Consider the following 13,040-nt stretch of genomic DNA (forward strand, 5'->3'; position numbering starts at 1 on the left):
GGAGAGACATGTTAAAATCCTACTTTGCTGTTTAACTCTAACCAAAGCCTCAGCATCACAAAATGGATGCTGCTGCCACAGACACAAGTCTGACCTCCTGCTGCTGGGAGTGATCCCAGCCAGGGAGGCCTGGACAATAGGTTTCCTGCTTGGGGAGGTGCTAGCACCTCCCCAGACAGCCTTTAGTGTATTGGGGCAGGGTGGGCTGAAAGGAATGAGACATGCCTGGGGCACACAAGGTGTTCCTTGCATAGTCCAGTTCAAACCGGCGCTGGGGCACTCCAGCCCCAGCTCTGGCGCGAAACTGGACAAAGGGAAGTGGGTGTAACCACCCCCTCCCAGGTCCCACCCATAAGGCGTGACCTAGCAGGTATCCCAGCCCCCCAGATTAGTATAAGAGTGGGAGTTGGGCCTCAAGACTTTAGATTATCCTGAACCTGCAAAACTGAACAGAAACTCTGGACATTCGACATTCGACGAAAGAAGAAGACTGAAGAATCTCCCTTGTAGCCAAGGAGTGGCTACCCTGTGCAAACAGGCACCATCAAGAGACTACCCTTTGCTTTGTGAAACGTTCGACGAGGAACCGACTGCAGAGCCCGACCAGAGCCTTGATTTCCAGACTTCTCCGACCCTCATCCACATCTGCAGCAGAGCTGAGATCCGTGGAGGCGACGAGCGACGTGGGACCGGCTACCTGGGAAAAGTGGCTAGTAACTTACAGCGCAGCTTCTGAGGTACCCTCGAAGTTGTGCACCGGGGATTGAGAAGCCCCAACCCCAAGCACCATCTGCACCGAAGACCAGCCCCCCACACTCCACGAGTCCTGCGTGGGGCCCTTCAGCATTTTCCTGCTTGCCGCGTCTGTCCGGTTGCTTGCCCGCTGGCTAGTGGCCTTTGTGACGACGCTCCCTGAAATCTTCTGCGCTGGTTTGGCTCCTCCAGGCTGGCTCCCGCTTCTCTGCAAAGAAGAAGCACCCCAGACCTTCCTGGTCTGCACCAGAAGCAAGTCCTTTGTTCTTCGTGGGTTCCGCTTGCCAAGGCTTGGTGAGTCCTAGTCCAACTTCGACGCCGCCGACAGCAAGAGCCTTCGTGGGACAGCTCGCCTCCTGGTCCTGGTCGTCCTCGACGCTTCCTGGTCCTCCTGGCTGCAGCGACAAGCTTCACCTTCACCTGCAACTCTTCACGACATCGCCTGGTTCCTTCCTGGTTCCACGTGGTCACTGGCTAGTGACCTTGACTCTGTCCCCTCTGCTTGCAGGTTTCTTCTCTTCTTGATCCCAGCCTTGGGATCCACCGGACACTCTCCCCTGACTGCCTGTCAGCATCTTTCTTCAGGCATCCATAGGAGTCGACGACGAAAACGACGCATCTTCACCCCTATGCACCCGCAGCCTGTGGGCTAGGTAACTTGGGTACTCCGGTGCTCATCAGGATAGTGACTATCCTAGTGTCTAGTTTTCAAGTCTCAACTTCCTAGCTACTCCGGAAGTGTCCTAAATCTATCTATTTCTAAACTGTAACATTGCTATTGACTTTTACGCATTACGCGTGAGTGTTTCCACTCTGCACACGAATCCCGTGGGCCTCCCACTCCCTAACTAACGCTAGTGTAGTGTAGCCCCAGCGATTCCCTAGGCCTATTCTATTTCCGTGACAGTGGTTCTTATACCACTTATTTAGTATATGGTTTGCGTGGCCCCTAGGGCCTAGCTGTATTACTTACCTGTGTGACTTACTGTATGCATTAATAAGACTGTGTTGTACTTACCTCTAAACTCATAAAGAGTGCTGAGGGTTTGCTTAGAATAAATACACTTTATTTTATATATATATCTGTTGTGGTGTCCTTTCATTTGGTATTCAAGGGATTATATATGGTATCACAGCTGGCTTCACATGCCATTCAGAGTTTAGCCTAAGACTGCTCTTGTCCATGCTACCACTAGGATAGCTGGTCTATAAGGTTGACTTTACAACCAATCACCATAAGGGTATTTGGACTGATATAAGGTGTACACTATAACTAGTGACATCATACATCAGGCCAACTTCTCACACGCCCCATGCACCCTATATTTTGAAGCAAACTTGTCTCATTTTGAACTCCCCCTGCCTCTCAACTTCCCCAACCCTGTCTTATTTTCCTTTTAGAGGATATGCCACATTAGTTGGATGCAGTCACATTGAGCTCAATTCAATTAAAACTAGCTGTATAATCATTAACTGCCAAAGGGTTCACTTGTTTCTCTGAGCTTTCCCACGATTCCTTAGTGATCCTAAATTACCATCCACTTGTAAAACTGACCACTCAACATTCCAGCAGATAATCATTTTAATCAGAGCAAGAAGTTATGCTTGAGTTTCAAGCGTTCCTTAAAACTTCTATGTAGATACTTTTACAACATCTAAAACTGATAGGATATGGTCTCTTCTGAGGCCTTACATTTGTAGGAGAGTATTCAGCAGGTGACCAAGCCCTGATGCCTAGGAGCATTCTGCTTGCACCCAAAAAGATATAATTACTTACTCTCAGTTTTTCACGTAGTGTTCACAGTACTCTTTCTTGAAGATCTAAAAAATTATTTGTATATCAAAAATTGTCCCCTCAACCCGAACCTGTAGGCTGTCCACTGAATATGCAATAAGAAGGGATCACTTTGTAACTTTCATACTAAGAGGAACCTGCACTAGCATTAATTAAGGAAAACCCCACTGAAGACTGATATACATGCATGAAGCCTGGAATCACAAAAATATGACCCTTTATTCATCAGCCATGACCCAGAAGACTGGTTTAAGGCCGCTCACTCATAATTGATAGCCTCCATGCACCGGGAAATTTCAGAGGTGTTTAGATTAGTCACAATATAACCCTAATATAGAGGTAACAGACAATCAACAGTTACAACAACAGACCAGCTCGGGCTGAGGTGAAATATAATGGCAGATCCTTCCAAAACACTTTGGCGGACCAAATTAATTAGAAGATCAGCATATCCTACACTAACATAACAGCTAACACAGCCGCTGGCCTACTCCCACAGACACATCACAAAAACAAGCAGTGGCAAAGCCAACAGGTTATGGCTTTGCCTGTGCAGACCTTTTGGCTTTATCCAATCTTTTTGGGAGATGCTGTTAGTTGGATTTGGCCCTTTCTGCAGGGTCGTCCCAAAACCTTTCACCTTCAATCCTCCTATTTTTGCTGAATTTGTTTTTGTTGGCCATAGGACTCTGTGCACTCTACGACTGCCAGTGCTAACCAGTGCTTGTCCTCTCTTCTGAAAACCTGTTAGACTGGCTTATACCCAACTGGCATATTTAATTTACTTGTACACCCCTAGTAAAGTGGCAGTACCTGTGCCCAGGGCCTGTAAATTAAATGCTACTAGTGGGCCTGCAGCAATGATTGTGCCACACACTAAAGTAGCACTTGAAACATGTCTAAGACCTGCCACTGCAGCCTGTGTGTGTGCAGTTTAAACTGCCATTTCGACCTGGCAAAATAACCATTTTGCCAAGCCTTCCTTTTCAGGTCAAGCCTACAGGCACGCAGTAATCCCTCTGTCGGTTAAGGCCACATCCACCACTTGCCATTTGTTGCTTCGTGTGCCATTTCAAAATTGCTTTATTTTTATTCGTAAAACGCTGTTCTTTGTCCTGCCTTGGGAACGGTTCTCACTTTTGTGGCAACTACCCCGGTTACATCATGCCTCAAACACATATTGGCTGCATACCAATAGGGGCTTGCCCACCCCCCATCTCCAAATTGTGTAATACCATCGACCCAGAGCAATTTACAGCTCGCAATGGCTGCGGCGCTCACTGAAAGCAATTGAGCGCAGGGACAGTGAGAAACCCGCAGACTGGCTGTGATTCAATGGAGGCTGGATGCATTCGAAGTAAGGAATGGAGGGGCCTTTTTTACTACAATGGCTGACGGCTGAGGCTTGTGTCTGTCCCCCACCCCACCTAGAGCAGGCACGAGGATTCGAACCTTGCTGGCTATCGGGAGACTGGGTGAGTAACTGCTGCAGTTCATTTACCCCTATTACCCACTCCTGATTGTGGTCCGTTATTGACCTTGAAGTACGGGTTGAAAGGACTCACCTAGCGCTCACGAGCTGTAAAGTGCTGTGCAAGGGTGGCTTTTGTGGGACTGGGTTGTGAGAACTATAGTGTAAGCGACCTGGGCATGAATGTCACCTAAACCAAAGGGGGGCATTGGAATGGCCACACAATTGAGGAGGGCATTGACAGAATGGCTCAAGGCGGGATCACTGGTGAGGAATCCGTGCTAGGAGAGGCTCCACCGTCACCTAATTTGGATATTAAAAACTTGATACTGAAGGTTAACAAGGCCATCACCTGGAAGATTGATGTCGTGGCTATCTCAGTGCCACTGGTGCACCAAGAAATGAACAAAATGAGAGAACATGTGAAGGACTTGGGTACTAGAGAGGCTGGTGCTGAGGAGATCTTGGGGGCCCACACTAGTCAGTTAGCAACAGCAAGAGGCCAAGCAGGCTAATATGGAAGACAGATCCTGATGTAACAATGTGCACATAATGGGGTTATCAGAGAGGACTGTGTACACACCAGCGAAGCAATTTCAGGAAACATGGCTCCCTGTGGTACTGCAGCGGTTAGAAACTGAGGGTGGCTTGCACGTAGGCATAGCACACAGAACCACAGGTGGCAGGCCCAAACCTAGCACACCGTCCTGCATGTTAATCACCCGAATGCTTAAGTACACAGACAAGATGTGTATATTAGCGGCGACTCAAAAACAGGGTGATGCTGATTATTTATGGAGGTGAAAAGGAAACTCGGGGATCGCAGGTTGGCCTATGCCCTGCTGCCCCCAGCACACCTAAGAATGGACTTACAGGGGAAAAGGCATTTCTTTGATCAGGCTGATGAGGCCATGCAGTTTCTTGAGAGTCACAGAACACTTTGCAGTGGAGGGTGGCACGCATGTGGACACAGGTTTACAGTTCATGGGGAGGTTGGTATGCCGACACTACTATATGCATAACCAAAGGGGGGTAAACTACAGATGATTGAGCATACTGCGCAAGTTGGATGGGGTGGGGGCGGTGTCCGAGTACACCACCGCTCTCTGGTATGTGTGGGACTACTGGTGAAGCTGCTACTGGGACACCCGACAGCAGGGAGCAACGCACTGTAATGGGAAAGTTTTTCAAGGAAAGGAGGAATGACACCATGTGTGTTACTTGTGGAGGTCAGGTTGCGGTGCACCACATGGGTGGGGAGAGGAGGGGTATTACCGTTCTTGAGAGTTGAAGCGTATTCTATCAGTGACACAATCACTTACTGGCAAAAACGGTACACAACCATAGAGAGATTCACGCTTCACGCACATGCGTGTAACAGTGTTATCCAGGAAAGTTAAAGGGATCCAGAACTCCATCAAACAGCAAAAGATCTGGTCATATGCGAGTAACCAGTAGGTAAAGATAGTAATGTTACAGGAGACAAACCTTCTGCCGCAGGAACACCAGAAGATACAAGCAAAATGGGGTACAGGTTATGGGATGCCAATTTCACTTATTCGGCACGCGAGGTATTATTGTGGGTGGATGCTAGCACCCTCCTACGAGTGGACACTGAACTAAAGGCAGCTGATTGCGCTATATCGGGGTAGTAGGGAGGTTGGAGGCAAACCTACAGCACCTTGTCCAGAACAGGTTACCTGCTGATACACCCAGAACAAGCTGCAAACTTTAGGGTGGTCAGCCCTTTAGACCGCACACCGTCAGATCATGCCTCACTTGTGTTGGGCTTAAAAGGCCATGCCTATGTGGCACCGATACCGCAATGGAGCAGCCAGTCACGAGCACTGCATGACCAAGCGTACAGGAAAGAAATCAGGAAGGCAGTACCGAAGATCTATACTATCAACATGTGGCCGGTTGAGTCTGCTGAAGTACTATGAGAAGCCTTTAATGTGCCCATAAGGGAGAAATGTATGGCTACCACCTACGGAGTGCGTAAATCACAGATACACACAGAGACTACACTAGAGCACCAGATAGGGGGCATAGACGGACAGGTTACGCACACGGAGCGATCTGGGAAAAGACACCAGTTGCAGGGAGAGGTGGATGAGGCTCGGGACACCCTAGGAAAATAAGACTATAAAACGTATACGGTAGCCCAACATGAACAGGGTGACAACGGGCAGACTACTCGCAAGGCTGCTTAACAATGAGAAGATAGGGGATGCTGTTGTGTCTCTCAGAGACCCGAATGGGACGACCTTCACAGCTCAGGAGGATATCCTACACCATTTCGCTGAGTTTTACTCCACATTGTATGCACAACAAGGCCGGAATTACATGGCGGGCATAACCGCAGTTCTGGACAAACTGCAACTGCCCAAAGCAGAGGGGGATATGAGGGTAGCCCTGAATGCACCGATTGATTAAACGGATATCAGATGGGCCATAAAATGAATAAACACAGGAAAGGAGCCCAGTAATGACAGGCTGTCAGTTGAATACTATAAAGAATATTTGGATATCCTATGCTATATACAAGGAAGCATTTGAATCAGAGGTGTTACCGGCATTGTTGAGGGTGGCAAACATGGTGTTCCTCCTTAAGCCAGGAAGGGACTCTGCTGATTGCGAATCATATCGACCATTGTCAATGATTAATGTTGATGTTAAATTGTGGGGAAGATACTAGCCACTGATTGGCTAAAGTGGCAGGGGACATCGTACACCCAGACATATCGAGAAAGGGGAAGAACCCTGCGCCCTTGATAGTCTGGATGGCTATAAGGCCTGTTGATACTGTCAACTGGGTGTTCATGGAGCAAGCAATACGACACTACGATCTAGGCGCCAACTACTTGAGGTGGGTGCAGATGCTGTACAGAGACAGCTGGGCAAGAGTAAAAGTAGGTAATAGAGTATCGGAGACCTGGCAGGAGGAGAGGGAGACCTCTCTCGCCACTGATCTACACCCTGATCATCGAGCTACTGCCACAAGTTATACACATCAGGCATGAAGGAAACAGTGTAAAGGTGGGAGACAAGCAGGAAGTAATTTCATAATACGCCAATGACATCCTAATGACACTGCGGAATCCAGACATAACATGGCGGGCAGTTAACCCCATGATTATGGAGGTGGGGGCACAATCTGGATTTAGTTTGAAAGCGAACAAGTCGGTACTTTACCCCACGCGGACAGACCGGGTCGTGGTTGGGGATCTTCCTAATCATGAGGACCTAAACAACCCCAATTAAAAACTATGGGGTATATTTGAGCGCTAATATGTCTGAGACGTAGGACTTCAATGTAGGTACTCTGCTTGATAACCTGGAGCGGAGCATGCGCAAGTGAATACAGTTACCGATGTCCCTGATAGGGTGCATAGCGATCAGTAAAATGATTATATTACCTAGAGTCTTATATGTGCTACAGAACATTTTGATGTGTGTACCGGATGCATGCTTTCGTCGGCATGATGAGGTACTTCGGTTGCACTATTGAGGAAACAGGAGGGCACACATTAGTCTGGAGGTCCTGAAATTAGCACGGGATGGTGGAGGGTTACAGGCACCAAACTTCCGCATCTATTATTGGGAAGCCCACTTAGAGCATGTGGTACCATGGTTTGTGACGGGGGACACAGATCCTGTGATGGCACTCTTGATGTGACTGATCAGACCACGAAAGCTCTTGGATTTACCACTCATTCACAGAAAGAGGAGAGTACTTCTACCGCTGCAGGTTAGGACCATACTAGATATATGGGGAAAAGCCTTCCGAAGAGACAGAGATTACTATTTTTACATGCAACTGATCACCTAGTATACGGGGATTAGTCCCATGCTGCCCCTTATCTTACAACGCAGGGAGGGAGGAGACATCCCTTAAACTCTAGGAAACCTATATGAGGATGAGAGACTGGCAGGATATATGGCCTTCTGCGGCAAATGGGTGCTGGCTAGGGACTGTTTTCTGGCCTATACTAGCCTCGCTACCGCTATCCGCAAGGCCTGGTGGGGTTCCTGCAGGAGCCAGAAACTCCCATTCTATATCAAACTCTACCGGACATGGGAGGAGAAGGCACTTCTATGCATTATTGTTACTGAAAATTGCCGCCTGTGTGGAGGCGTTGAAGTTGCAATGGGAAAACTATCCAGGTGAGGTATAGAGGGATCACGGCTGGATGTCTAAACTGGGTAACTGCAGGAGAATTACCCACCATGCGAGGCTGAAACGGATACACTACAAGTGCATACAAAGGGACTATGTTACACTGTGCTGGTTACACAGGGTGGATCCTTCTAAATCTGAGCAGTATGCCAAATGCAAGACAGCAGTAGGAACTTATATACACATGTGGTGGGTGTGTTTGTCGGGGGTGAGGGAATCCTGGGGGGTACCTGATCGGACTACCGCTGCAGCCGACAATACAGCTCTGTCTGCTGGGCTTGGTGACACGGCCCAAAATACAGTAAATATGGGGAAAAGATCCTAGAGTTAGGATTAACCGTAGAGAAGAAATGTATGGCCCTACAGTGAATAACAAATATACTACCCACCAGCAAAAATTGGCTGTGGGAATATGCAAGATGGGAGCGTGCTGAATGTGAGGTTCAATACAGATTAGTGGACATTGGAACGGGACAAAGTGATAAGATGGAATGGGACATGCAGAGGTTCATCTACAGCAGGAAATAGAGGATACTGCAGAGGAACAAGTCAAAGAGCCCATAGAGGGATAATCACGTTATTGAAATGGAATTGTTGAAGAGAAGACTATCTGTATACTGCACTTATAAATATGTCTGAATATTACATATTACTGGATAACGATACGAGACTGCTGTGGCATGCTCCTTCTCATGGTTGGGGGAATGGGGGTGGGGGAGTTGGACAGTTGGGAAGTTCTACTGTTGTATTCCTAACAACCTATTAAAAAAATATGAGAGGAAAAAACAAAATTTAACAGATAGCACACGTTAAAATGCAAGTTCAAGGCATGCATTATGAATTAGGTTTCGTTTTTAAGAGTAACAAAGCACTGGAAAAGCAAAAAGCTTTTGATTTTGCTGTTAATTTGTTTTAGTGTACCAGCCCCAACAATGTCTTATTTTGGGTCACAGACACTTTACATGCCGGACCAGTACTGTTGGTGGGCATTAGCTCTCAACCTAACAAATTTATGCCAGATTCCCCTGATAATGAGAAATTGAGAGCCAGCTCAACCCCCAGTTTTGAACATTATGCAGCAAAAATTTAACTTAACATTACCTGTGCGCTCATTGGGTTTATGCCGTTTACTTGGCTGTGCAACAGAGATTTCATCATAATCCGGATCCTTATCTTCCATTGCCCTTTTCATTCCAGACATGCTGGGAAGCTCTGGTAGGAACAAAATCAGTGTTAGTGACATGGCCCTCACTTTACTGCATCAATCCAGGGACATGAACTTGGAAAACACGGAAATAAACCAAGCAAGCATTGAAATTAAAACACCAACAAGCTCACAAATGGTAGAGTGAAACAAATTTGCATTCTAACATAAGTAAGGTATACTACCATGTTCAATTACATGTAACCTTTCTTTACTTACTAGCTGCACCTGAATACTGACACTTAGTGAATTGATTTCCTCTTTATCTAATTAGTCCAGCATGTAGCTCATGTGGCTTGCTCATCCACCAGAAGCTGCATCAACACTTTGGCTACATGCTCACATTGTAAATATGAACGGCTATAAACATAAAACAGTGAAGATGAATGAAAATTTGCCTAACAACGTGAAGGTAAGTTTCAATTCCATTAAGGACACGAAGGCCAGGATTATTCTTTATCTTCCTTCGCTTCAATATAATTTCTCAAAACAGCAGCCATTTTAACACTCCAGAAAAACTCTTTTCCCATGAACATCAGGGAAAACATCAACACGTTATGAGTCCTTCTTTATTGTCAATAAGTCAGAGTCCCATATAGCCCTTCCTCACTGCCTGGATTCACGTGGAGTGGTGTGGCTCACCGGTTAGAGGCAGCAGACCCGGACGCAGAGGACAGCCCGGGACCAGGGTTCAATTCCCGACGCGGCAGGGTCGTGGACCAGGGCCAGCGGACTCGATAATTCTCGCTTCGGTGCCTACTCTAACCAGGGATCACACTCGGCAACTCTGGGCATTAGCTTGCCTCATCTCCACAACGGCCCCCCACATTCGCCGGGGATGCCTGGTTTCACCTTGGAGATACCCTGGAGGGACCATCTCACAGGGATAGCCAGGACGGGTTCCCCAGCGGTCTACAGCGCCACGACGCCTCAGGGCAGCAGTGCGCTTTACAAGACACATACATTTACATTTACATTTACTCTCATTGCACGAATCACGCCATTCGTTTTGTATCACAAGTTCTGATTCGATCGATCGTTTCCTGCAAAGATACACCATGTCAGAAACGTTCTGAATCGAATTTCACCCAAACAAGGAACAAGGTAATGCATGCTTCTGTTCGGCAGAGAACATTAATACTAGGACATCAAAACATTCTATTTGTAATAATCCTACCGATAACAGCCTTACTTATTATGATACGGGTCCGCATCAGGAGGATTGCCGGGTGGGATAATCCTTGCCTCATTGTCCTTAACAGAATTTAAACTTACCTTCTAGTTGTTAGGCAAATTTTCGTTCTATGTCAAGACCGGAGACGAGGATTAGGCTAGTTCAAAGCATATTCACCGCCAACTAAGCCACCTCCACAACCGGCTTAAAATAGAATCCCTTCAAGGTCGAGTCCAAGGACCAGTCTGCCGTTCACAACAAATCCTCCAGAGGCTCCCCCAAACAAAAAGCCTTCAAGGCCATAGCTCCCATAGCAAAATGTGCTTCGAACTTCTTAAGTGTCTATGCCTGCTTCTTGCATGACCAAACAGACCCATCGAGCAATAGTGGGAGTGGAAACCGCCTTATATGGCTTTCTTAATGCAACGAGTAGTTCTCATTTGCCCAGAGGGTCGAACCTCTCGAGTCATTTCTTTACATGCCCTCAGGCAACACACAACACAGAGCTTGGGAGAGTCCGGGAATGCTGGGTAAGCGATTGTACAAGTATTCGACTTGGCACGCCGACATACGGTAAAGACCACCCCTTCTGGTGAAAACACTCTTGCAGAAATGTCTAAGGCTCGCACATCAGAGACCCGCCTGCAGGAGATCAAGCAAAGTAGCATAGCCAATTTGGCCAAACGTTCCTTTGGGGATAGGTACCCGTTTGATTGCCAGGACAGAAAAAGCTTTAGAACTAAATTTACATCCCACAGAACTGAATAGCATGGCTCAGAAGGAAGAGAAAGATGGATGCCACACAACAGCCGGCAAACAAAGGGGCGTTCCCCGACCAGGTGGCTTTGTCGTAGCATGCCCTGCTGAAATGGCAGATCTAACCGCGTGGACCGAGTGGTAGGCCATGCCATCGGATGCCTGGTCGGACAGAAATTTCAATACCTGCAGTATATCAGTGACCACAGGATCGAGGCTCCATCGTAAACACCAATTAATCCATCTCGCCCAGACAGAACAGTATCGTTTGGTGGTACTGTCTGCCCATGAAAGTTGCAAAAGGCATGATAGCAACCAGCGTTGCCTGTAATCCTCCACACTATCAAGTGGAGGGAACATACCAGGCAATGCGAGGCCTGGTCCGGATTCAACAGAATATGTGGAAGCAGGAGGGCGGGTGGGTGAGAGTCAATCAATCAATCAATAAATGCTTTATTCGATTTTAAAAGATAATACAATCATAAAAGCACACATTCAATAAAATCAGGTCATTTAAAAATTGCATTAAAATATCTTGATAAAATATAGCTGTTCCAAAAGTACATCATTTTACAACATCGGGATTAACAGGTTAAACTTTTTCTTTTCCTCATTATACTCTTCAAAAGCCCCGTCATAGCTCCAATACAGTACACATTGTCCAATAATTTTAAAAAGAGAAATGCTGGACGACATTGCTGCCAGCCTCCCTGCTTTAAAATATGCTTAATCCATCTAGCTCTTTCTTGAACATAAAATTTACAGAATAAAACAACATGCACTGTAGATTGAGAAGCAGTGTTGTCACAGGGACATGGGCTGAGTTTCCTGAACCAGTCATTTACAGAAGGAAAAGAGACAAGACGATGGAAGCAATCAAATCTGAGCCTAGTCAATATATATCTGTCAAATTCTTGTAGACAGCATACTAAATAGAGCTGGATGGAATAACTAGACAGGCTCAGTTGATGCTGGATCACAGAGTATTTACTTATCTCCACCATTAATCTAAGGGACTCAAAGTGCTGTAAACATAAGGATTTAAGCTCCTTTCTCGATAAAGTGCACATAGTGTCTGGGTTAGAATAAAAATCAGGTCTGCATAAGTCGTGAGATAAATTACTTATATAGTTTAACCAAGGGATTTTTTTGGCCTGATCTAATCCCATGGAGTCCATTATGATCTCATGGTTCAAACCTAAACTAGGAGAGGTCCAAATCCTATGCCAAAGTAAGACTGGTTGGATTTTAATCAAGTCGGAAATATGGGTGATTCCCAGCTCATTATGACAATCAAAAATGGAAGAACTCCGGGGAACGGCAAGAATGAACCTTAAAAAATCATTTTCAACCACTTGGATTGGTGCAACGTCTTGGAAACCCCATATCCCTGCGCCATGTGGTTATACTAATACATTTTGCTTGATATATTTTCAGTAGTATTCCCGGGGGCCTTTTCCCCATTTTCCTTGAGAAAAGCATCAGTGCCGCAGTTGCCCTTTTAAATAGGAGCGTTCTTTTCTTAACGGCTGGTCCCCAGGAACCCCGGTCCTCCAATAAAATTCCAAGTTAAGAAAATGTTTTAGTTGATTCGATTCTGCCGTCCCTCGTTACTAAAGTTCTACACTTATTCTTTCCTTTCCCACAGGACATCATAAAAGTCTTTGTAACATTTATTTTTAGGCCCCTATTGTCCATAAAGTCAAT

The 13,040-nt window shown here is 46.4% G+C and overlaps 1 protein-coding gene across 4 annotated transcripts in view; it reads right to left on the reverse strand.

Moving 5' to 3' along the window:
• The window catches only part of YEATS2 (YEATS domain containing 2), a 1,415,500-nt gene that overhangs the window by 1,357,247 nt on the left and 45,213 nt on the right, over nucleotides 1-13,040 (reverse strand). For all 4 annotated transcript variants that reach the window (XM_085634927.1, XM_085634925.1, XM_085634929.1 and 1 more), the window contains one exon: nucleotides 9,301-9,411. In XM_085634927.1, the coding sequence (XP_085491053.1) occupies nucleotides 9,301-9,400 (100 nt within the window). In that variant the 5' untranslated portion in view covers nucleotides 9,401-9,411. The remainder of the gene's footprint in view (nucleotides 1-9,300; nucleotides 9,412-13,040) is intronic.

Source organism: Triturus cristatus, chromosome 11 (assembly GCF_964204655.1).
Source record: "Triturus cristatus chromosome 11, aTriCri1.1, whole genome shotgun sequence".
NCBI classification, from domain to species: domain Eukaryota; kingdom Metazoa; phylum Chordata; class Amphibia; order Caudata; family Salamandridae; genus Triturus; species Triturus cristatus.